Source organism: Amborella trichopoda, chromosome 6 (assembly GCF_054954075.1).
Source record: "Amborella trichopoda isolate Santa Cruz 75 chromosome 6, AtrichopodaSantaCruz75HAP2 v2.0, whole genome shotgun sequence".
Lineage (NCBI taxonomy): Eukaryota > Viridiplantae > Streptophyta > Magnoliopsida > Amborellales > Amborellaceae > Amborella > Amborella trichopoda.
The window spans coordinates 3,795,371-3,822,069 of record NC_142341.1 but is presented as its reverse complement, the minus strand read 5'-3'; the positions used below and the strand labels follow the sequence as shown (position 1 = coordinate 3,822,069).

Here is a 26,699-nt window from a genome sequence, read left to right as displayed (position 1 = left end):
CTGAAATTTTGCACGAAGGATTGTCGAAAGAAAGCGCCACATAATACTAGCATTACCAAAACCTGATCAGCCACCAAACCGGCATGTCTGGCCTAATCACACCAATTCATCAAATCGAAATTATTTGGATTTGATCTTCTTAAAAAACTAATTTTTTTTTAAATTCTTAAAAAAACTAATTCAAAATATAAACTGTATTACAAAAAAAAATTGTCCAACTTTGTTTTGCTAGTTCAACCGGTCAAACGTACGGTTCAACCAAATAAAACTAGCCAAACATAAATTTTGGTTATGTTTTCGACCAAACCCAATTTTACCTTTAAACCAGACAGGTCAAAGTACCAATCAAACCAGCCGGTCTGGTCTGGTCAATAGAGCACTGCACCATGCATAGGAGCCATCCACGAAGAAGCAACTTATTTACAAACAGCAACAAGTATAGTCACTTATACTCAACAAGCTTAACCAAGAAAATTCTCTTCCAATAGAATATCTCAGTTTATGATACCATTCCACTTTGAATGGAAGGCATTGATATTACATTCACTATCTTCTCAAACCGGGATCATCCATACAAATGAACAAAACGATAATAATGCATATTCCCTTTTCGTATTCAAGACAAAACGACAATAATACATATTCCCTTTTCGTATTCAAGCCAGGACCGTCCATTCAAATTAACAAAAATATAATAATCCATATTCCCTTTTCGTATTTGAATCTATAGATATCTGGAAATAATTAAATTCATAACTGAGAATTGGGGATTTAAGTCACACAAAAACGGAATGCTAAATTACTCTATAAAAGCCCAAGTGGGATATGGGCATTCATAAGTCCAATTGGGTCCAGAGTACCGAACACAGTGAAGCCAAAGCCCCTCTTCATGTCCATCATAACTGCAACGGCACATATAGAAGAGATGCAAATAAAATACATAACTATGACAAAGGAAAACAACAGCAAAATGTATCTCAAAATTTTTGAAGAGAAACCAAAATGACTCTACCCATTCAAAATACGACAAAAAATTTAGCATCATTTTCAAAGAACTCTGAAACCAGATAAAACTTAAAAAGCCAAATAACTCTGAAACCAGAGAAACTAAAAAGCTGCTATCTGTGCATTACTGCTCAACCTCTGAGCAAAGGGAGACTGAAATAGGCAGACTCTCAAAATAATAGTCACCACTCGCCATTATCAAGCAACATGACATTTTACAAAAAAATTCAAGAGGGTTAGGTACTGCAGCAATTCAGATATTTCAGGGGAAAAGCAAAGAAAACTAGACCATCTTCGCTACTCCTAAAAGAGGGGGAAAAGAAAGCTCAAGGTCATTCATCCATTGAAACTTTAATGGAAAGTGCCATCATTTTTGGAGAGGACTATCCATAACTTCTGAACACCTGCGGAGTTCTTAATACCACATATTCCTTACCCATGAGGAGCCAAATTAGGACAGTTTGTGCACATTGGATCAATCCTGAAGTCTTCTTTTGGATGCATTTCCCCTGACTCAGTAAGTTTCTCTGAGATTTGATGATCCTCAACTGAACCGGATGCTTCACAATCCTCGGTTACAGTTGTGGTGGTGGCTCTATCTGCACATGTTCTCTTAGCAGATCGAAGAGAAACAGTTTCAGAAAGATAGAGAGCATCGTTGCCTATTGGATAACCCAAGTATTGCAGGTGGACACGAATCTGAAAGTCCAAAACCCATAGCTCAGTGGTATAAGCATAAAGTCAATAGCGCATTAATCAGAATATACTGCCACTATAGATAAGTGTAACGGCAGTTACAAAAGAAAAGAGGAAGAATGCAAATTTGTGATCCAGGTTTGAAACTTTCGTATTCCATCCATAAGAGGCCATCTTTTTTTTTTAAATGTTAACCAAGTTGTATAAAGTAAAAGAGATGTACAAGTTACAAAAAATGCTGCCCGCAAGAGGGGAGCAATCTTCTGCCACCACGAAGGTGGCTAAAGCCAGGATCACTAAATAAAATAAAAATAACAAAATGAGCCCATCTAAAAGTGTTCTGCAGCTTGCAGTGACATATTTCTTACGTCACAATCAAATAGTTTAAGGTCTTTCTCTAACAAAATATCTGGCAAACTTATGGTGCATGTTGATCTAAAGCAGTGGTCCATGTTAAGCATTCTATTTTGCCATATTCAGCAATGAATAAAGAATTGAAATTATTAAAGACCATTTTATGTTGTTTCAAATGTCAACGTCAAGATGAATTTTTGGTGGAAAATCCATAATGTCCAAAACCTGTGTTCTGTAAACCAAGTACCAGGAAAAGTCAATCCCAAACCAGGTAACTTCTTCTGGTTTTCTAACCAAATAAAAGATCATCATCATCATCATCATTTTAGCCTTTTCCCAAATAAAAGATAGAATAACTAACTTATTCCAAATTAGATCTGAAAATCAAATGGAAATCAATATTGGCAAAACTTCAGGCAGCATTTAGATATTTGCTGCCAGTCTCATAGCAGTTCTAACCACATACTGAAATTTTAAACTGCAATCTTGAGATCCACAAAATTTAACAAAATATCTTTACTACCCCATAAACAATCCCAGATTATAGTTGAGAACCCCTGATTTACATTCCCTAGGTCCATATGTACATCCACCTTCCAGTTCAAAAAACATCCATTATACATTGCTTTCCTTTTAACATTTTTCAATATTTTTGGCTGTGAACAATTTTCGTGCAACAATAAGCAGACATCCTCTCACCTGATGTGTCCGCCCCGTAAGGGGTTCACATTTGACAATACTTTGAATGCCATTGGTGCTAATCCGTGTAAATCTTGTTGATGCGACCTTACCCTTCCGTGTTCTATTACAATGATCACCATCCCACAGCTGGAAAAATAAAAAGGCATAACAAAAGTTGCTCAGTATTATATATTGCCTCGAAGCACAACAACAAATTTTATAAATTAAAAGGGTATAACAAATGTTGCTTACTATTATATCTTGCCTAGAGTGACAACAATAAATTTTATAATTTAGTTTCAAGCATTTCTTAAGAACCTGGTGACAAACAATGTTTGACTCAGAGGTCAGAAGGTAGAGCAAAGTTAACTGAAGGAGCTTAGAGCCACAGAAAAGAATATTTAACATAGGGAAAGTTGCTATAATTTTATTGGAGTATAAAAAAACCACAATCCACTGGGTCATCACAGTCCAATGATGAACAGTCATGGGAAGAGGCACCCACTCTCTATCGCTGACCATAATTTCAGGGCCATAATGATATATTTTCTTCCTTTATTTGGCTATGTAGATTTTTTTTTTCAGCACCCATAACATCCTTGCTCAATACCATAAACTCACACAAATTGCAAACAAAAGGCGCAATGTGTTTTACAGGTCACAGAAAGCAGAATAACATGCCTGGGCATTGCACTCACATGAAGAGAACTAGCAAACCAGAAATGAAAGAAGTTACCTCTACTGAACTCTTCCCTTCTCGTGCATCATAATCTACGTTGGCATCAACAACTTGCTGGAAAAATATTCTTCGGATTATTCAATGACGCAGTAATATGCAACAAGACAAGCAAAAAATAAACCAGCTCCAAAATGTTTCCCAAGATTCTAACTCAGAAGGATAGAAAATTGATTAATGATCTGAAAAAGCTTTAGGCAGTTAAAAGTCATTAAAACCAATAAAAAATAAAATTGTAAGGAGTATTTTCTCAAATGCATTTTCTAATGCAAACAACATAATGGGCTTACAACTGATAATTGTTACTGATAATTGCTAGGGCTCATCTCTTCCTTTTTCTTATTAAGCGCCAAGAAAAGCTGCAATTCCTTGTCTCGGATGAAATCCCATGAAACTAAACTGTTTGTAAATTGTCCCTGAAAATTTGTATTCAGGAGGTACCGTCCCAGTTGTCCAATTATCAGATAGCACTTTACCAGAAAGGCCCAGCGATTGAGGTATTCGGGACCTCCCAGGCAGTTGTCAGCCTTCTGCATTTGAAGAATATAATGAGGGAGAGAGTGAATTCTTCTTAAACTAGAATGGTAGTCTCTAGTTCTGCAATAGGAGAGGCAAGAGCCCTAACTGGGTAAACTTAACCTGGACCCTTGGAAGAAGGTTTTCCATGAGCCCCAGATAACGGAAAGGGATTCCATTCAAGACCAGCAAGAAAAAGGGCTCCCATTTTTTCCTCAAATTTATTAAGGGACCTCAATGGTATAATGGCATTATTTTGAGTTCTAATGTTATATTCCTTCACTATGAGACATTATCCATACTTCTGTGATCTTTTGTAATAGGCAAAGGCTCTTATCTTTTTTTTTTTAAACTGTAATTCAAAAAAAATTAAAAATGATAAAGGAAAATATTGCAGAGAGACAGAAAATGCATTCCAGCAACAGCCAAGTGCAAGGATGCAAAAAGAGCAAAAGGCAAAATCACCCAAAGTACCGTAAAACAATCAATCACATACCTCCTCCTCGGGGAAAACACCTAGAACCTTAGCAATATACTCTTTCTTCACCTTCCCAGCCTCTATCTGTAACAAATTGCAGCAAGGTTTAGTCATTTCGAGTGGAAGGTAATTTGTTGATTCCCATAGTACTGATGAAAAATTGATTTACAGAAGAAAATAAGCAAACATAAACTGATCAAGTGAACCTTAAGTCACAAGACATGGAGTAATTAGAAGGTTCAAAAGCATTAAATTAAGATCACACCATTAGCCTAAGATACTAAAAATCAAGACATAGATTCATACATAATGCAGCCAATATATTCAGAAAAATCCTGCACAGTCTAACTATGACCAATTGCAAATGTAATAGAAATGCCATAAAATTTTCGCAGCAAATTGGAGAAAAAAAATCCATGGGCCCCGCTATAGAGATGCATCTAGAAAATCACCTAGGACACTTGATGAGAATAAACCATGAACAGATAATATGAGGGCTTCTAAATTTGTAAGCTCAGAGCTTTTACTGTTGCATGTACTGAACTCATATTATGTTTCAAATATTAACAAGAAAATGACAGCATCAACTGTCAAGAATGAGGCGTATTAATTTTTATAGGCATTACAAATGGCACAACGTCATGATTTTTCATTTTTGTTAGTCAAAATCAAAAGAAAGATTGTGTGTCCTTTCACACACATAAGATGCAAAAAACATTGCAGTTTGCAAGTATGAGTTTTCAAACTTCCAACAACTATAATAACAAATGACACTGCAAAAGGAACATTCATCATTTGAAGGGGGAAAAGAGAAAAGAAAGTCATCATGCCACACCCCAAAACGATACTGAGTATGTCACCTGCTTCCTAAAGCGGTCTGCTGCAGCCGCAGACCTGGCCAAAATTAAGAGTCCTGAGACCAAGCGATCTAATCTGTGCACTGCTGTTGAAACAAGTTAAGGAGGAAATAGAATAAAAAATACATATACCATCAGAATCAACAAATTAGAAGTGGTAATTGAATTTCTAAAAGAGGAGATAATTTCACTTCAAAATCATTTTTGAAAAGTATCACTCTGTTATGCAACTGCACGCAGTTTGAATGGATACGAAACAAAGGCGCTATGTCACGTTCAGCCTCCAAAATTCCAACAACTGTATTTTTGCGATATTGCCCACATGGATGCACCTGAAAATAAAAGCATATGATGTCAATGCTTAAAATTTCACAAAGAACATAGTAAATGTTTTGTAGTGAATATTATGGCTCCCCGTTGAACCTCCCATGCTGGAGCATGTGATGATAAGGCACATCGACCAAGAATCCTCACTTTTTTGGAAACCCAAACTATACCAAAGTTGACTACGATCCTTTGTATAATATCCTACGATATTTGGACTCTTTAATAGCTGTGACCTATGTGCATGCAGACATGGATCGTGAACCCCATGGTAGATACATGTGTATATATAGGGCACATTGCCACATGATCTAAACAATGAGATAGACATCCATATTTTTACCCAATCGTTGTGTTTGAATGTTCTTTCTCTCTCTTCTTCCTCAAACTTAACAGAGTATTAGAGCAAGGATTGAAACCGTAGGATGTTCGTTGTTTTTGAACAACCCTGGAATTGACATTTTCCTTCCTGCTGGGGTTGAAGCTGTGGAGTATCACCAACCCCATATTTTTCCAGCAATATAATCATGTTGTTTTACCAACAAGTAAGTTCATCCCAAATTCTCTTTCTTTCCAGGAAAAAAGGAAACCCCTGGTCTTATTCTCTCTTTTTTTTTACCCCACACAAAATCAAACCAAATATATTCCATATCCTTCTTGCGCACACAAACCAAAAGAAGGGTCCAATTTTCAAGCTTTGAGAATTACGGAATCAGTACCTTTAGAAAAGACTGAGGCTTCTGAATTAGAAAGAGAGGAAAAAAAGTCAGAAATCAAGCACATTATTTCATTGGGAAAAAGTCAACCTGACCAACCATGGTTGATGATCACTACTTAGAATGATCCAAATCCACCAAAATGTCCATAGGAAGCCGAGGAATTTGGGTTACATCACCGGGAAGGTGAAAGAGCCTCCTGTAGATGATCCAGACCATGATGGATGAGAAAGTGAGAAACTGATTGTAATGGCATGGCTTCTTCATTCCAAGCAGCCAAGTATTAGCAACGGATTGTTGTTCCTTGAAATTGCAAAGGATATATGGAAGGAAGTAGCGAAAACATACTCACAAGTTGATATACCTAGGATTTACCAGTTGCATCGTGAAATAATGAATTTGCAACAAGGGAAAATGGTTGTGGAAGAGTATTTTAGGACACCAAGTGGAAAAAACTAGACCACTATCCACTTATTAATCCCACCGTTGATGACATTAAAAAGCAGACCGAGAAATGAACGATCTTTGAGTTCTTAGCAGGCCTACTGCCTACATCCTGACTTTGAACTTCAGAAAGTACAGGTTCTAGAGAAGGACAAATTGCACTCTCTCAAATCAATCTATAATTATGAGGCGGAGAAGGCCAGCAGAAAGGCCACTGCAGGGGGACAATACTCAAGCATCCACCCTGAACAAATCAGCAATAGCGTCAAGTTTACGGAAGGACCAAATCGAGCCCCACTTTCCCCCGTAGAAAAGAAGAACCTAAAACATTCCCAATGTTCGAAGAGGAAACACAGCCAATAGCATTGTCACGACTTGCATCCATGCTTGAGACCGAAGTGAAGGAGTGCAAGTGCCAATATAGTACGGATTGAGGAGGAGGAAACTTCAGCCATACAGCCCAATGTATGCACTCCAAGAGATCAGGATATCAAAGATTTACAAAACTAATTGGTTGCTCTCAAGGTTCATAGATACATTGGCTCATCTATAATGGAACCAGTGTTTTAAAATGCAGCCGCATCACCGCATATGCGGCCGCATCATGCGGGATGCGCTTGCATCCGCATCAGAAACAGATGCATATGCGCTTTTGACAGATGCGGCCGCATATGCGCCGCATCAGGACGTATCGTAGCCGCATCCCACATAGGCCGCATCCCACAGCTACAGTATCCACCGAATTTTTTTTTCTGTTCTGCCCCTCAAGGAGGGGCAAAATGGTCTTTTTGACCATCCAAATGTTAGGGAAACTGTTCGGGGGGGTATTAGGGGCCCTAAACGAAGATTTTCAGCCACTTTTGTGGCTTTTTTTTGCATCAAATCGAGGTAAAAAAAAATTTAGGCGGAATTTTTTTTTCATTGAAATCTTCGATTTGGCAATTGTTTGATACTTGGATATTCATTGGATGCTTTTGATTGTTGATTTGGAGATGTTAGGGTGAATTTGTGATAAAAAATCAAGGGTTTCAGAGGTCGTAAAGAAATCGAGCAGTACTTCACAGAGTCGGTAAATTATTTTTCCTTCTTGTATAATATTACTATCATACATATTTTTAGGGCAATGTCTTCTTCCCAATCTTCTAGTAATAAGGACCCGGCTTGAAAATATGCTAAACTAAAAAATCCCAAAGATAGAAATTGTGTAATATGCTTGCTTTGTGGAAATACTTATATGGGTGGATAACTGGATACAAAATCTCCTACAACTAATAGTTTTGAAGTTAATCATTAAACTAAAATACCTACTATCACATATATCACGTTCATATTTTTTTCTATGCATTAACTTATTTTTTAAAAAATTTTAGAATTTTTTTTACATTTATTGACCGCATCATTGCGATGCACCCGCATCCAGGCCGCATCGCCGCATCGGCCCCCCACCGCATCAGGGCCGCATTTTAAAACACTGAATGGAACACGGCTCATCTACAATGGAAAGTGGTCATGATCATGGAAATGATTGCCTTAAAGAAGCAACAAACTTGGGATATAATTGATCGCCATAAGGACATGTGGTATGAAAATTGCTACACCACCAATAGACTTGAAGAATGTCTTTTTCCATGGAGATCTGCAAGAGGAGGTGTATATTACATTACCATTGGGTTTTTGTCCTCAGGGGAGAAAGGGAAGGTTAGCAATTTAAGGAATGCTATACATGGACTAAAACAATCACCTCGGGCTTGGTTCAAAAAATTCAATAGGGCAGTATTCCAAATTAGGTTTCAAAGAAGTGCTTCTAATAAGTCTGTATCTGCTAAAAGAGATTTTTATTCTAACATCGTATTGATTGTCTATGTGGATAATATTGTGCTTAAAGGAATAACACTAAATTCAAAGAGCTAAAGATTTCTTAGGGAGTGTTTTTGCCATCAAGGATCTTAGACCATTGAAATACTTCCATGCAATGTTTTAAAAAACAGACCGCCCGGCTCTTAGGTGCCCCAAAAAAACTTTCTGCATGCCTTGACCTGGGCGCCCCAACACAGGCGGCTGTACCTGGGCGGGCACTCAGCACAGTTTACGATTTTTTTTTTTTAAACTGCGCCCAAAAGGGCAAAAGGGGTCATTTTGACCCCCAAGTATGTATAAAATAAGTTTAGGGGTTTATTTTTCAACCCCAAACTGAAAAAAAACAAGAAACCCTCAATCTTAAACTTATTTATGAGAATCTAAAGCAATTGCTGAGAATCGACAGTACTTCTTGTTGATTGAAAAAGTTTGTTTTTCTTATTGAAATTATTTTTAGGGTGCTATTGGTGGTATTAGAAGACTTTTAAGTTGATTCGTAGCTCGATTGAGATAACCAACATCGAAGATCAGAGATTGGGTAGAAAAGATCAGTCTGTAATCTTTATTTGAGATTTATTTTTTCAATTCGAGATGTCTTCTGCGGGATCTACTAGGGGTGGAGATCCGGGATGGAAATATTGTGTTAACCTAAATAAGAATGATAGAAATAAAATTATGTTCAATTTATGTGGACATGTTTCTAATGCCGGAATAAATAGATTTAAAAAACATCTTGCCGATATTAGAGGTGATGTCGCCCCATGTAAGAAAGTCCCAGATCTTATAAAGAAAGAAATTTTGGAGTACATTTGAAAAGAGTAAAAAAAGATATAGCAGAATTAAAGTTAGGGGTTCATATTTTTTATGATAATATTGAAACTGAAGAAGAGGATGATGAAGAGGGGGAAGAAGAGGTAGCCATGGTTGGTACTCAGAGCTCTAAGACCAAGAGGGCTTTTGGGTCTTCCCTGGGGAGGGTTTGACATGGGAAATGGTCAAGGAGGCTTCGGGGCAAGCTTCTGATCCTAGTACGGCCACTCGAGCAACTTCTTCTACTGGTCTTTTCTCTTCTTTTGAAAGCAATGAAGATGATGATTCTGATTCTTATTGATGTCTTGATTGTCTTCCCTATTCTTTTGAACTAACTTTAATACTTTATTGCACCATCTTGGTTTGGGCTTTCAACATTTGGAGTTTGAACGATTTTTATTTAGTTATGTGGTTTGTAATTTATTTGCCTTTTTGGACTATTTTGTTGTGTGGTTTACAGGTTTTTTTATAGTTTTGGAAGTCAGTTTGTTGATGACTTGGAGAGTTGGAGACTTGGATGTTATTATGGTTTATTTTATGGATATGGAATATGGAGAATATGAGAGTTGGACACAAATATATGCATATATGCGCATTTGGATAGCAAATATATAAAAAAAAACTAAGAATTTGCACCGCAGAGCGCCCGCCTAGGTGCTGGGCACTAGGCAGGCCGCCTAGCGTTTTTTGAAACCTTGCTTCCATGAATAAAGGTGGCATGGTCTAGACAAGGAATTTTCTATCTCAAAGGAAGTATACTCCTGATCTCCTCAATGACACAGGAACGCTCAGAGCCAAACTAGCAGTATCTCCCATAGGGTTAGGTTAATCAAAAGTTGTATGATCAACCGTCAGAGCCTTTGAGTAACCTTGGTGTATATCAGAGAATGGTTGGTATATTTACCCAGTTGATTGTCACAGCTAGATAGAGCATATGCCATATGCATGGTGAGTAAGTTTATGCACGCAACATGCTCTCATCACCTAGAGGTCGTTTATTGCATTTTACGATATTCAAAATTAGCTCCAAGTAAAGAACTACTTTATACCAGTCGCGGGTTACCTTGATATAAAAGGTTTTGTGATGCAGATCGAGCCGGGCCACTTTATGATGGTTGGTGGTAATTTAGTCACCTAGAAAAGTAAGAAACAAAGTGTTGTAGCCCATTCTTTAGCAAAAGTTGAGTATCGAGCAAAGGCAAGTACTAGATCCTAATATTTTGTATAATTTATACTATGGCATGACTCACTTAGCGAGACCGCCATTACTCTACATAAAGAGGTGTACAGGATGATCCAGGTCCCATATTACACCATGCAAGAATAAACGGGCACCGGCACCAAATGACCCTAAATGCCCTCAAGAACCTGAGACTATATTAGGAAGTGGAGGCTAACATCATTATTTTAGTGTGTCATCCTCATGTCATGTTTGATTCAGATAGACAAGAGCACATGTAGGAAATCAGTTAGGTCAAAGCGGAATTATAGTAGGGCTAGGGGAAGACCATGGCATCAAAATACAATTGGTGTCCTAAAAACCATTGCAAACAATGACATTCATCAGATGCACATCAATATAAAGGTTTTAACAAGGGTGTTCTTTTGCAAAATGCTTTTAGAAAAGCTATATTATAAAACAAAGTACTATCTGTAAATCAACTTCTTAGCTCGCATGCTAACAGCACTTTGATGGATGAATCAAGTGGATGGGCATAAAGGTCTAGAATAATCTCTTGAGCATAGAGAGCTCAAGAGGGATTAGTACAGATGCTTAATCCAATGTGTCCAATTGTGTCTAGGGTAAACTGGAGTAGATATGGACAAGAGAGATGTTTAAGGTGTTACATGATAGCTTGATGAAAACTTACGGTAGTTCTGTCTACAGAGATGTGCTGCTCCCTAAGTTCTTACAGCACATTTCCCTCATTGTGTCATGAATCGCCGGTTGATGATGAGGATCTGACATCTTTATGTGCATCCAATGTGGAAAGGTAGCAGATTGGTTATTGGATGCTTCATCCAAGTGAGTGGAAGGACCGCTAGGGTATTAAGAAATTGCTTAGAGGTAAAGATAGAGAACAATAAATCCTAGTTGGATGGGATGAAATGTTGTGGATAGAATTGGTTAACAAAGACCTTATCAAAAGATGGAACGATACTTCTATTTTGGAAAGAAACCACACATCAGAGATATATGGGTGTGGGTTCTATATAAGAGTTTCGAGAAAGAGAAAGAAAATCTACTTTTCCAAGTGAAAAGAGGTCACATACCTCCGACAAGGAGGCACGCCCCTCTCTTGAATCTCTCTCTAAAGCTCGCAAGTGAGCACCACTCTCTCTCTTCCCTTGTTGCTCTCTTTAGAAACCTAGAACAAGTTCCACACCAAAACCAGGCAATTCAGTGAGATCTCTCAAACCATCTCCATCAAGGCTGGGGAATTTGCATTGTGAAAACAATCGTCGAGGTTATAGTAATCAAAAGAGGTAGACTTGAAGTTATGGCACCAATCTCTCAACTTTAGAAAAAGGAGCACCCACGTGCCATTTTTTTGTATGCATTTTTTTTGTTTCCATTGCATCAGAACTCTCCCACTGGTTCTCACATTTGTGCGTGGATGCACCCAGCACACCCCTACCATGCGCATGGACCACAAGGTCACATGCCTCCATTTAGGAGACACATGTCCTTTACTTAAATTGTGAAAAAGATCTTCTCTCTCAAAACTCTTTACATGAATGGGCTCGCACCCATTATTCCATTCCGTGGTAGGTTATCTTTGCAAAATAGAAGTGAGCCAAATCCGAGATTAATATGTATCATTCCCTCTTTGGAAAAAGATTCTCCTTAACCAACTCTATCTAAAAATATTTTATCTTAAGCAACTACAAATTGTCATTCTCTTTCCACCACCAAGAATCTTCCTAATTCCATAGAGGACCCGCCACCCACAAGGGGTGGACTATCCAAAAACAAACATAATGTTGGAACCCATAGTCGGGTAATGCAGCGAAAGCCCTCTTGGGAGCTTTAGTGAGAGAGCGAGAGCAGGGGGGAAGGGGGGGGTGCCACTTTTTAGGTGGCAGGTGACCTCTTTTTCACAATGTGAGAAAAGTTTCTCTATAACTCTAAACTCCTTATATAGAACGGTCCACACCCAATATTCCCTCACGTACATAGTTATCTTTCCAAAATAGAAGTGTGCGAATAGCACTTGATTAACAGATCACCCATGACACTTTTTCAGATGCTCCAACATGGAGACATTTGACAACATTTACTATATCTAAAATGCCAACATTAGTGTGTTTCAACTTGTGGCTGAGGTGCTAGCAAATTGGAGCTGCAAGGGATGCTTCATTTCCTGGGCCCTCGGATAGCTTTCAAACTGCCCAATAGGTCATCATGAGTGCCACTCAGTATTGTGATGCCTATACAATGATCCTTCCTAAGCCATGTCAAATAAGTGATATTACATAGATACATACACAAGCCTCAGTGCCTATGAGTGTTGCTGGTGACTAGTACATTTGCCTAAAAAGCCAATACTTCTAGGCATGTCTTTTCTTCTTATAAATAAAATATTGCATTCTTTTATAACACTTTTCCCATCCATAACACCAAGTACAAGGATTTCGAGGTGGCAGACCTTATGTTAGTGAGGCTGTCTTAAAGCGATACGAGTTCAAATCCTCTTGTGAGCATGTTTACACAATCAATAAAATGATATTGTCATTCAGTTTTCCCTTTCATTGCATAGAAAGGGTGAGAATATGATGGTGGATGTGACGCTATGGATAAAGATGGAAAAGGTTCAATTCCCACAATGAGCATTTTTATATTTTTTATTACTAAAAAACCTTGCAAGCCACAGGATTCAAACCACAGACCTATGAAAGAATAAAATCCGCTCTACCGCATAGAGCTTTAAATACTTTATGACATTAAAATACAAATTATTATATGACACTTTTTAGACAAATGTCTATAATGTAGTAAAACATGGCAACATCACCCAACACACACAATCAAGTGTCGGGCCCATGTCCCCTTCCTCAGAGGCATTCATGCTAACAGGCAGGTTCTCCAATAATCCCTACTATCAAGCGGATATTAGATTTTTACAATTCCACATTGTAATTCGTACCATTGCCTCTCCCCTATAAGGAGCTCGGCAATCACATATTTTGATGCCAAAACGGTTTTAGTCCATGACAAGAAGAAGGAGCACAGCTGGTTGCTAATTCACATTTTCATATCACTGTACCCCATACTCTCTTGAGTCTTCAAGGCTCAAGACAGTCCACAACTCCAACCTACAAAACAACCCAAATCAAAAATCTCACACAACCTTAATGGCCAGTGCTTAGTAGTCATCATTTAGTCATGGTTTGGAAGCTAGACTTCCTAATCCTTGTCATGAAGTGAGTGTTTGCATCCATGATGCAAATCTGACCATTAAGCCACAAAAGAAGGACACCGCATTGGCATACAAAACATTTCATGGCCAAACTTGGGGTCTTGGGAGAGCAATCAGCAAGCAAGACCCCGCCGGTTGCATTCTACAGTTCAAGCTAACCCAAAATCATAAATTATATGAAAGAATTTGACCTTTGAATACAAAGTAACGACCTTGTGTGGATTCATGCAAGTAGTTTGGCCCCAATTCAACCCCTAAGTGCGGCTGCAGCTGCAACAAGGCGGCCTCAGGCTCTCGGCGTGGATGCATTTAAGCCTCGAGGCCATCGGGGTGCAGCTGCACCACTCCTGAGGCCGCACCATTAACATTGTAACTTTTAACTCCTTAAAGTTATGTTTAAGTAAAAAATTTAATTGTTGAACTAGACCCATAAACCAGAATTTCCTGCATCATTAAATGGCTTATGCTAAACCTAGAAAAAAATTCCCACTGATCTTGTCGCTTTTTTGCCCTTCTTTGATAGACAAAGCCCTCAGTATTCAAGTGATTCCAATAAATATCTAAGGAATGCATGAATGTAATATAGAAGGAAATGAGTCTTTTAGCTTGCTCTTACACAATAATGCAGATCCTACCATACAAGGTTCCAAGTGTTAGAAATAGTTGATCCAACATGAAATATCGATTAGAGTCAAAGACAATGGACCAACTGGTGCAAACAGCTGGACCAACGATTGGGCCTAAAACTGGTTCTGTTAAAAAATAAAAATAAAAAAGGTAGCTGCAAAATCCCTCTGTGCTGGATAAAAACAGATTGTGCCAGCATTCAACCAATCAGTAGAACCATAAAACTCACAAGTTTGGTAAGTCGCCTCTTATTATACTATTCAACCTGTTCCAACAGTTGGACTGGCATGTAAACCAAATTAGACTCAGACCATTCTCTTCCCAAGTTGAGGCTCTGGTCTCCAGTTTCTAGTACTGCTTTCAAGTGTATTATAACCAAAATCAACAAGAAAGTCACTACGTAGGATGTGTAATTGAACCAAACCATGAAATAAAATTCTTTAGACTTATGTTTGTGTAGTGCAACAAACGATACAAAAGCGAACATGGCTTCCTATAAAAACTAAGTCTCCTTTTTAAGTATATGCTAGCCAATATTTATTCAAATCATGCACTGAGTCAATAGTAATTACGATACTGGTAATCACAAAAGTCCGGAGTTTAAATATCTTACCGGGACAGATGCCGGCTTACAAACTGTTACAACATCAGTTCCCTTTTCTAGAATAGAAACTCCCCAAGCCATCACCGGTGGTTCATGCCTGAGGTATTATTTGCACCTTAACGAAATCAAACTGCGATGACAAATGCCTTTGCATAGTAAAGTGATTAAAAACGATATTTTGAAAATCTAAGAAATTCCTTTCAAACCCTAGTTGCTAACTTGTGACATATCATCTATATGGTCCTCACATCATTAGATTGGACAGTGATGGAAAGGAGTGATCCATAACAAAATTGTCATTAATTGAATTGTGTGTACCCACTCTCCCTCCATCACTGTTAGACCCATTGATTATAAAGCGATAAATCATATGCTTTTTGTTATTATCACCACATGGATCATATTATATTTTTCTTATGGCTTTCTTGCTAGATTAAAAGAAGACATGTTCACCATTACCAAGCCAAAAATCATGTGATAAAATATTAGAATGCTTCAGGTTTTGTTCAAAGACTCTCCAGTCCCACAAATAGTTGTTGCATTGAAAGGAAACGTGCTCTTCAATTATCCACTTTTACGTTTCTGTGAAGTTGGAATACATTTGCCAGCGCATGTGTGTAGTAATTTGTTAGACATTGCAAAAGCTTGCCCACGAGAGGTGGGCGTGATAAGGGAACCCACACGTCAGGTGCTCTACATATCGAATGAACAAAGAACCAAAAAATGGTGGTGAGTAGGTCCCCCTATAACAAAAACTGAGGGGACTCAGTCAGTGTAGAGAGACATGAACAAAAAGATCAGTAAGAGAGTGGCAATGAGTTATGGTAAAAAACAGTCAGCGATGGTGTGCACTTGGAGAGGCCTAGCTGTCACCTTCCATGACCCTCTTAAGAACTCAATATAATTGGCACACACAAACACACGCACATATGTCAAATAAAATTTTGCAAACAAACTTCAAAGAAGCAACAAACCTGTGTACAAAGTGGCTAATCTTTTGGGACGATTGCACAACATATGATACATGCACCATTTGATCATCTACTTGGATCCTTCCAGCGTTTACGGCAGCAAGCTATTACAAACCATATTAGTAACCTGGAACAAAGTTGAGATAAAAACCCCCAAACTGAAAGCAAACTAAAATAAATGCATAATAACTACCTTGTAAAATATGAGGGCTAGAGTTTAAAACATTTAACAATAATGAAGTTTGCAAACAGGTAAAATAAACTGTGAAGCTAAGAACCATAAAAAGAGTCAATAATAATATTGACAAACTGTGCAGACCAGCAGAACAGCCTCCACATAAAACAGGTAAGATGTATTGTTATCCATTTGCATAGATTGACTAAGCTCATAATAAACTTGCTGCAATATTTATTCACACTGCTTCATTCAAATTAGAAGAATGGAAGTATTTTGAAAGGCATAAGGCATCACATAGGCTGAGGGCCCATGCTCAAGGCAGCCCGAAGAAATCGAAGGTTTCTACCATACACAGCCCACCACCCCCCTCCCAAAAAAAAAAACACATGCACACAACACAAGAAACACACATACACAACTTAATCTCCCTCCCTCCCTCCCTCTCTCTCTCTCTCTTGCACAAACATAGCATCCATAGTGGGAGCCTTGGACAAGGCAGTAGGTGCCAGGCACCCACCTGGCAGGCTCCCTTCCACTGCAGTCTGCCTAGGCCTAGGCAGGGTGCCAAGACCCTTTGTGCCACAAGGCACTACCTAGCAGCCAAGACTGGGGCCTTTTAAGATGAATTTTCCAGAAATGCACAGTTTGTTCAAAACTTGAGCATTATGGGGCACTGAATCAGGTATGACATCTGGTCCAGGCAGGAAGAGATATGGAACAGGCTAGTAAGGGAAGGGAATAGAATCCTTTCGCAAAAAGGGATACGAGAAGTATGGGAATATGTTCAGTTAGCCGTCCCAAAACAATTGAATCAGGCAGTCATCGGGCAGTAGAAAATCAAATCCACTTTCTTGGGTGCGTAGATTCTCCACAGGATCGGCTGGTGGCGAGGAAGGAATGGTCCCTAATTCCTTAGTAAAAAAAACTCAAAGGGATACACATGATGCAAAATTTCTTATGGGTCTGTGTCTTAGGATTATTCCCTGTATTGCCATTTTTCTCATGTCGCCTAAACTCATTTCCTTTGATCGCAAAGCTGGAGCTCTTGAACTTGGTATTTATATGAAGAGTGTCCGCTTGATTCAATTTCATTAATGAAACACGCCGCAAGCAGACCCGTGCCTTCTTTATATTTCTCTCTAAAGAAACGAGCCTGAACTGGGCATCGAGACTAGAAAACCTGCCTTTGGTGTATTCAGAAGGGACCCAAGATGCGGATATAAAACATCCTTGTATATCATTTAGAATTCAAGAACATTGCAATTGTTATAATTTATGACGAAGAATGACATAGACTTGATCAACGAGGCACTTACAAAAACTGGATTTGGGAGCAAGATTTGAGATTCCCGAATAAAAATTACTTTTAAAATTTTGAAAATGCAACATAAATATTACATTACATATTTGGAAGCAATTGCAAAAGAAAACTTCAAATATGTTTTGGAATATAAGGTAAATAAGGATAAATCACAGGGTAGAGAAATTTTGCAAGAACATAAAAAGGAAATGAATGATTAGTTCCATGTTAGTGGTTAGATAGTCGGTGGACTCAGCTTGGGGTTTAAAATGGGATGATCGTGCAGGAAGGGAAAATGATACGAAATATGTGACAAGAAAATCAGATGACCATTAGTGAGAGAAGACTTGGAGCCCTCAATTAGGGTTTTTTTTTCTATAATTAACTATGCAAGATCAAATGAGCTTCAAGAAATAAATTAATTGCAGTCCCAGTTCTTTGGCTCTATTACTGTGTAAATATACTCAAAAGGTTTCCATTCTATCCTCTTTGTTTGTTTTGGATAATGTTTAGTCCTATCCTGTGGAGTGAGGGAGAGTGTACCAAATAACTGTATGACACAGCCTCGTGGCTATATTACAAGATAATGAATGGACAATGCAGTGCAAATGATGAATGTACAGCAAAGTGCTAGAGTACAAATAACACAAGGTAAATGCATAACCAAATCAAAGCAAACGAGTAATATAATAAATTATATAGTTCTAGCTTTTATTGAAGGAAATGCACCAACTGCTTCATTCCAATCACGTTTCTCTAAATCACCCATGCATTAAAGTGTGCAGTTGAAAATGTTATCAGTTTGAGCAAGGCAAATAAAAGGAAAAGAAAAGAACTGAGTGTTTGTATATGAAGTATAACCAAGTTATGAGAATATTTCATCATCATGGATTAACTGGCATTACATAATATTCTTGGGGGCGCTGCCTAAACTCGTGCGTGAATAGATCCACAATGGTCTTCCCAACCCATCGAGACTTAACCTGTGAAAAGAGATGTAACATCAAAAAATAATCAGTCAATGGATATGCATTTAATGAGAATTTCGGCTGCAACACCAAACTTGCAAGAACTGCTCCAAAAGAATCTCCAAGCTACTAAAGGAAACTACAAACATAAAAAGAGAGACTTCATTTGATAGCTTAATTCTTAACCTGAACCATTTTAACAGTTATAGTTCTATAAAATTTCCTCAAAAAGAAGTGCTCTTTTGCCAACTGAACATGAAATGCACTGAGAATTTGGCACTTGACATCAAAAACCTAATCAATTCCATCTCATGATGTATCCCTCTAAGATCCTTGAACTCCACTATTCTAAGGTTATACATCGCTGAAAGATGAAAACTTTGGCATTTGATACCAAAAACCTCACACGGTAAATGACCCATGTTACATTTCTAACCACTTCACATGGTAGCTTCTTTAGAGCTTTCAGTCAAGGATTCTAACAGCTTTGGTCCCATGAGAAAACTCCTCCAAGATTGAGAGACGTCTCGATTTTACTGGTAGGAGGTCATCCTAGCTGCTCTATGGTGCCTTAACGAACAATGCATATAAGTGCTCACTGTTGGAGAGAGCGATACAGGGACTGAACCTCCTTCTATATAACGAAAACCTTGGGAGAGTGGTTGTTGGACCTCAAATATAAACTTCCCAGCAGTTTAAAGTCAATTTCCAAATAGCGAGAATGGGTCTGTCGGTTAACACATCTTTATCGATGGTGGATCAAGGCATCCTATCAAATGGTGCCTAAACTTGATGATTTTTTGGATAAGAGGCAAATAATGGCCAACTATTGACATCTGCAAAATATCACCTCTATATGATACAATTGATGAGGTTTATATGAGTTCGGCCCTTAAGGTCTTTTTAACTGAAAAAATCTCTCAGAACTTGTTAATTTATATCCAAACTTCCCAAGTATGATATGGACAGGTGTATTATGGCCATGGGAGTATCAGCCCATAGTTTTGTTCCACAGTTTGGATTCGAAGAAAAGTTTAAGGTGAGGACAGGTGCTAAATATCCACATGGTTTGGCTACAAAAAAGGAGAAAAACAAACAATACGGTATTTTTATTTGGTCGTGAACACTTCTAATTTTATAGATGGCCCATTATTACTTATTAGATGGAAGAGTCCTAGAAGAAGTCATAATTAACCAATTGGTATTTTTTGGATTGATTACCATCTTTGAACATTTAAGAACCATATGTTGCAAGCATTTCAGACATAATCTAATCATTCATCCTATTGGTCATTTATTTCAAAATGGTAAGGTGCACGACAAATTTAGATTTCTAGTTTGAATACGGTTTAATGCAGATGTATCAGTATTCAGAGGCTTCAATCCCAAAAGAATCTACACATGAGAATGATTTAAACCCAACTGTTTCCCAAAAAATGACAAATGAAGTGTGAATCCCACTAATCCTAGAGGGTAACATCTGCACATGCAAAAGCGTATAGAATGAAACAACAAGCCATTGGCATTTATACTGATCATGATGAGACATGTCACACTCTATGGGAAGGAATAGGACGTAATTATCGGCTCACTGGAACTCAAAATTTTCCAAGATAGGTCTAATTTCCAAGATTAAATAGAAAAATGGAATGAATTACTCATACTCTTATTATTGACAAGGTGACCTAGAAATTTGAATCGATAGTAGTTTAATATGACTGGAGGCGTTCAATTCTGTGGAGGTTAAAATTAGCATCAAATTTTGAACAACTAAAAAAGTTATACTACAGAGTACAGACTACAGAATCACATTTCAACCGACAGTTCAGCTCCATCACTTTAAGTAATAAAATTTATATTATAATGCTCAGAGCAAATGCTCACTGCACATTATGAATACGGCAACTGAACTAAAGATGCATCATTCCTATGAGCATTGCACCAAACTCAATAATAGAGATGAAGATTTAAAAGCGACACCTTATCCAACAAATTTACTTCCAGTGGGCATATTTAAATCCGGAATGATGTTTTCAGCATGATTCTCATATCAGAGTAACAATTGATGGTTTTCACAGGAATTTAGGGGAAGAGGGGAGGAGAGAGAGAGAGAGAGGTAGAGAGAGAAAGTTGCGCAATTTGAACTTACATGTGAAATGAACTCAAAATAGTAGGGCTTAACAAGTCGCATCCCTGTGTTAGCAGAAAGATAAGTGCGCAGAGTGAGAGTGAGACAGAGAGATTTCAGAAAATCAAACAACGAAAGAGAAAATGAGATTTCTTGAAAAATGATAAAATGGCAGATGGAGAGAGAATACTATGCGACACTAATAGGAGAGAGAGATACCATCGCGAAAAATGTAATCTTCAGGCTTAGGAGGATTCTCAGGGCTTTCCCATACAACGTCCATTGGAAAATTCTGAGAACCTTTCATGGAGAGAGTACACTTACAGGAGATCGATTTAGGGTTAAGTTTAGGGCTACGATCCGAAAAGAGAAGGGACAAAGTGCCCCCTGCTCCCAAGGTCGCCATTATGAAATTGACCTCTTTTTCTCTCAAATAAAATGGCGGGGTATTCAAGACATTGGCTGAGGCCGAAAACAAAACAAAGCCTCACCTCAAATCCTCATCCGGAAAGTATTTTCGACAATAAAAATTTATATTATGGCTTTAAAATTAATTTTCAACGTAGACAATAAATGTTTTAATTCAAAAAATAGTAAAGATCTTGCTAATCTATACACACTTATTTTTAAAGCAAAATAGACAATTTAGTTAATTTGTTATAATATACATTATTTTTAAAATTTAAAATCCTAAAAAAAATTTCACAACCATAATGTTTGTAAAGGTTTTCCAATGCTTGGCGCATGCTTTTGTTTGTAAACTATCATGTGTCATTTGTATTAATCTACAAACCCCGTTTTATCTTTTTCTTGGTAGATAAATTGGCATTTTAGGATAATTTGTTTTTTTTATGGAGGTGAGGTTTGTATAGGTGTCGATTTGAAACAATCAAAGTAAAAGACACCCCCAAAACCTTGTCTAAAAATGAAGTTTCAATGTCCAAAATTTATTATGCAATGGCCTCAAATCTAATTTTACCTTTAGTTTTAGAATATAGCTCCAAAAAAAAATGTAGAACGAGCCCATCTATAAATACTTAAAAACCTTAATAATAAATGGTCAAGATAATGTATTCCAAAATACACTATTTTTAAGACTCAAAATCCTTTTTCTTGTATCCAACCTTTCAAAGTTGAAAAAATCTATTAGTGCATCTTCGAGCGTCAAAACAATATTTTCTGATAAATCTTTTAGGTACACGTCATCTATATAGAATGAGGTTAACTTCTTATATAAACTTACATTTTATATAAGGGAAAAATCAACTGTCCATGTGGAAGTAACCTTCAAAGTTCCAAACAAGGCCGCATCCGATGGCCATAAAAAATAATTTTATATAAATTTTTATTTTTTATTTAAATTTTATCTCTATCTGAAATTTGTGGCATAGACGCATTTTTATACAGAGCACCAAATAAAATCAATAAAATAAATTTTGAACACAAATTTGATTGTAATACCTTTGAATAGATTAAATGGCTATGATCAATACCTTTGAATAGATTAAATGGCTAAAGCACACCAGTCAATTTTTTTCTAATTTTTTATTTATTTTATTTGGTGCACCTCATCAAAATGCATATACACCATAAATTTTGATAGAAATAATTTTTAAATAAAATAAAAAATAAAAAACGAAATTGTATTTTGGTTGTTGGATGATGCCAGGTTCCATATGAACCTTTCTACGGTGCTTTGACAACATTCAAGTGTGACGCTTTACCATCTATTTATATAAGGGTGTTGCAACCTTAAACAATCTAACTAAGGTGCGCCTACAAATTTTATCATAATATATAATTTTGATGTAAAATGTTTTTAGGATTATCTAAAAATTTATTTTTATATCTAATTATAGAATTTTAAAATCTAAAATGGTTAAAATTGAGTAGATCTATAAACATATGAAAATCTTGAAAATAGACGGTGTAGATAATATGTTCTAAGATGCACTATTTCTAAGACTCAAAATCTTTTTATTTGTCATAGTCATACATCTCGATGTCGAGATGATTAATCGCAGGTTTTTCGACATTAAAATAACTTTTTCCAATGAATTTTTGAGGTGCATCCGTAGTTATACATTTTAAGGTTGCAACCTTATATAAACTTTTTCCTTTATATAAATCACCAAACTTCAGTAGTTGATTCCAAAATCAAATAAGTAAAATCGGGTCTTCCACATGTTTGAAAAAAATAAAACAAATGCACTCCTTGTTTTTCCTTAAAAAAATGAAGACATATTTTGTGCTGGTATCTATTAGATAGAAAAACTATTCGAAGTATTGAAATATTGAGGAGAATTTTGAAAATGGGTTCTACTCCACTAGGTCTCAAGTTAACATTCAAAAAACATAAAGGTGAAGAGATTTTGTGCATGGGTTTGGCACATCATAGTTGTCTATATTATTTAAGTTTCATCTTTTTTTTTTTTTTACTTTTGGGTAATTCAATGAGCGTAACAATGCCCTACCCGGTTTTTAATTAGTTAGTGGTTTTTGAAGCTGTTAGTGGGAATGAAAACCATAACGTGCAACTAAGTTATGGAGAGTGCTTCCACCACTACCTCATCCCCTTTTTCGTTTCATTGTTTTAAGTGGATTGCAATAGAGGATTCAAACTTCGAATGTGTTGCAACGGTCAGCACCATAATCCATCAAGCCCAACCTCATATTTTTCATTTTGAGTGGGCCTAAGCTCGAATCTAAGCAATAAGGAGTCTTTTTTTTTATGCTCCACGACTTTTTTTCCTTTTTAGAACTTTTCATTACTTCTGCTATTCTACTTGAGCTTTTCCTCTTCTCATAGATGAGATCCACAGGGTTCCTAATCAGCATGAATGTGATTAAGGTATTGAAAGCCCAATCCAATTCTCCAAATTTCAACATAACAGAACCAGATAGAATGAATGACGCAGAAAAAAGACTATATTTTCTTTTTTGTCGACGTCTTTGCTTGCCGAAATCCATACAAGTGAGCTTCGAACCAGTTGGAGACCTTGAGGGGTCTCTTCCCCCAATTCAGTATAAAGTTTTTTAGTTTCTTCTCTGGTCTTCTCCTCCTTGCCGGTTTATCAACTCATATTAAAATCAAACTTAGGCACAATTCATTTTTATTCAACCATAGTGGATGACACCTTCCATATCCACGGATAGGGGTCTCTCCAAAAACAGAATTGGGCTTACAACTTGAAGCACAAGTGTCAGTTTGGCCATCATATGTAAATCGTTAAAATATTCATTTCTTATGTGGGTGTTATCATTCTACTGGAGGAGGACAACGAGTCTTTTGGAGCTCCACCGGGCTAGGCATTGGGCGGACCAACCATGGCTTGATTTTCTTGTGGCTCAATGCAAGGCAGAATGTGAACCAAAACTTGAGCCCTGAGCTTGGTAAAAATTATGTTGTTGAGGCCCAACCATTGGATCGGGTTGAGTTTGAGCTAATTTTTTGTGATAATAATGGATGTATTATATATCGTATGTGGGATTTCCTAAAAAGCGACCTTTTATCTTTTGTACGTAGAGGTCACAAACATCATTGTCCCTAAAATTTCAAAATAGGTGGTTGTAAGAGTGTCATTGAATAGATACAAAGTTCCAAAAAACAAATCTCGAACTTCACGATCACCCTAAGTTATCCAATTCGACATCCAATGAGTGAGATTGATTGTGACCTCCATATACAAAAAGTAAATGGTATTGTTGTAGGCAATCCTATCATATATACACAAGACTTCCTATTATATACGGGGTTAATCTAATGTTCACGCCTATAGGTGATATTTAGAAATGGATGTGAATGATAAATTGATCGGTAAAAATTAAAAAGTAAAACATTTTAATTGATAGAAAAACCCTTTGGATCAGAACAAGAGGTCATCGCTGGTTTTCTTTCTTCGAGTGAGAAACCTCAAATTCATGTATTTCTCTCTCTACCCAGCTCCATCTCTGCTCGATAATCGCCACCCCTTCTTCCTCTACATACCCCTCAATTGCCATTCCATTTATATATTATGAACTAGAGAGAGGTAAACCCCAGTGTTAAAAAGATCAAGTCGGGCTGACTAGTTGGTCATGGTCCGAGCCAATTGGTCGGGCTGGCTCCGACTTAGTCGGTCGTTTAGTGCTAAGTTTTATACAGTAAAGAAAATGATGGTAAAAAATTCTCAAAAAATTATAAGAAAAAAATTATAAAAAAAATATTTAAATTATATATGTATTGTTTTTCTGTATTGTCACATAAAATAAGCGAAACAAAAAATATTATAGGCATAATTGGCTTCCGAACAAAAATTTTAAGCACCTGAAGCAATACTTTTTCAGTGAACTAGTAACTGAATGAAATTACATATTATACAATAGTAAAAAACACTAGTCAAAAGTAGTAAGATAAACAATAGGGTTCAGGATTTTATTGAGTTTCGCTATCAGAGTTGACTGGGACAAAAATCGTCGTGAAGCCTGGTGGAGTTTGTGCGGCAGCAACAATTCCTCATTTCCAAATAGGAATACTGCCTTGTGAAGCCCCTAGGTCATAGTCACCTAGACTTTGAAACTATCTATGCTCCTCACCTCCTTGGCCTGTGTTTTGCCCTTCATCAGCATTTTCATTGTCCTAAATAATTAGCCCATGGGTCCCTCCACCTATGCGTCTATATCCAAGGGTGTAGTTGCTATGCCTGACTCTCTTGACTTGTTCCTGAACCAATCTAAGCCCTCTTCTTCCCTAGTGGATATCGTAGTATCTTGCAGCATCTCGCACTATGCAACATGCCAATCATCTCACATTACCCCATCACATCATTGTCGTCATCTTCATTGCCTTTATCGAAGTTGTCATCGTCTTCATCCATGTCTTCCATGGCTTCCACCATGTTCCCCTCATTGGTTGCTGGAATGCCACCGTTCTTATTCATATCCACCACATATTCTTATAGGAACTCTTGATCTAGTATTGGTACCTTCGGTGAGCCCCATGCACTTAAAAAAAACATGTGGAGCCCTGCAAAGTCTATTATTGAACCTGCACAAAACTTTTAACATGTTTTTTCCATAACAAGGCAGAAATCACCCCATTTCTTTTAACAAATCACATATTAGTCTTGCAAATCGATTGAGTTGTGCTAGTTAGTATCTAAATTAACCAGTATGTATAGTAAATCGACTGATTAGTACATTGTGATGTCCCAAAGAGTGGCCTGTCAAATTGGACTACTCGGGCTCGAATAGTGCCCAAGTCCAATTTAACTGGGCAACTTGGAAAACGTCGGCCGATTTTTCATAAAACCCAATTAAGGTGGAGGGAAAAGCTTTGTAATGACATTCGGAAGATTGGGCAATGGGTGAAAGATTGCTACAGATATTTGGATGGCTTGTGGATTAAGCAAATACAATTGAATGAGGAGAGAGATGAGCAGGACATGTGGGTGGTGAAGGCGGAGAGTTGGGATACGTTAGTGGAGAAAGAGATCAGGGAGAAAGATGGCTTTGGATTTTTTATTTTTTTATTTTATTTTTTGGGTGGGTGGGGGACGGCCTTGGGTGGAGAATGAGTATGGATGATGAAGGTGGGGGATTTTAAATGAGATAAAACGATATATATATATATATATATATATATATATATATATATATATATATATATATATATATATATATATATATATATATATATATATATATATATAAAGAGAGAGAGGGGGGTAGGGATAGTTATATTAATTTTGATATATATATAAAGAGAGAGAGGGGGGTAGGGATAGTTATATTAATTTTGATATATATATATATATATATATATATATATATATATATATATAGAGAGAGAGAGAGAGAGAGAGAGAGAGAGAGAGAGAGGGGGGGCGGGGGGGGGCAGGGATAATTATATATAGAAATTAATATTATCTCATATATTATTCTATATAGAGGGTGGGGATAATTATATATAGAAATTAATACAATCTCATATAATATCTCTATTTTCTTTGTTATTTTTCAAATCAATACTCCTTTAAGGTCATTGAGA

General features: G+C 37.1%; 1 protein-coding gene across 7 annotated transcripts; it reads right to left on the bottom strand.

Annotated features, from left to right (window-relative positions):
* Window positions 1-461: 461 nt before the first annotated feature.
* LOC18434454 (Pseudouridine synthase family protein) lies at window positions 462-21,177 on the bottom strand. 7 transcript variants are annotated; one of them, XR_016058340.1, is made up of 13 exons: window positions 20,891-21,075; window positions 20,693-20,736; window positions 18,481-18,558; window positions 16,101-16,224; window positions 15,136-15,223; window positions 5,577-5,655; window positions 5,327-5,409; window positions 4,485-4,550; window positions 3,763-4,002; window positions 3,473-3,529; window positions 2,755-2,883; window positions 1,442-1,704; window positions 462-902 (listed from the first exon to the last, which is right to left on the bottom strand). XR_016058340.1 is itself a non-coding variant. In XM_011625141.3 (12 exons), the coding sequence occupies exons 1-12, from the start codon at window positions 21,075-21,077 to the stop codon at window positions 800-802; spliced, it is 1,275 nt and encodes a 424-aa protein (XP_011623443.1). In that variant the 5' UTR covers window positions 21,078-21,177; the 3' UTR covers window positions 462-799. The 7 variants fall into 7 exon arrangements, 5 of the variants coding, with proteins under 5 accessions (XP_011623443.1, XP_088726638.1, XP_088726639.1 ...); XR_016058339.1 differs by having other exon boundaries at window positions 16,101-16,201; XM_011625141.3 differs by lacking the exon at window positions 3,763-4,002 and having other exon boundaries at window positions 5,327-5,406; window positions 16,101-16,201; window positions 20,891-21,177.
* Window positions 21,178-26,699: the final 5,522 nt, after the last annotated feature.

Coding starts and splice junctions, on each gene's coding strand:
- LOC18434454 (XM_011625141.3), bottom strand. CDS start 21,077: ATGGCGACCTTGGGAGCAGGGGGCACTTTGTCCCTTCTCTTTTCGGAT. Junction 18,559..20,692: donor ATTTTGAGTTCATTTCACAT/GTAAGTTCAAAT, acceptor CTCTTTTCACAG/GTTAAGTCTCGATGGGTTGG. Junction 903..1,441: donor CCTAATTTGGCTCCTCATGG/GTAAGGAATATG, acceptor GTGCCGTTGCAG/TTATGATGGACATGAAGAGG.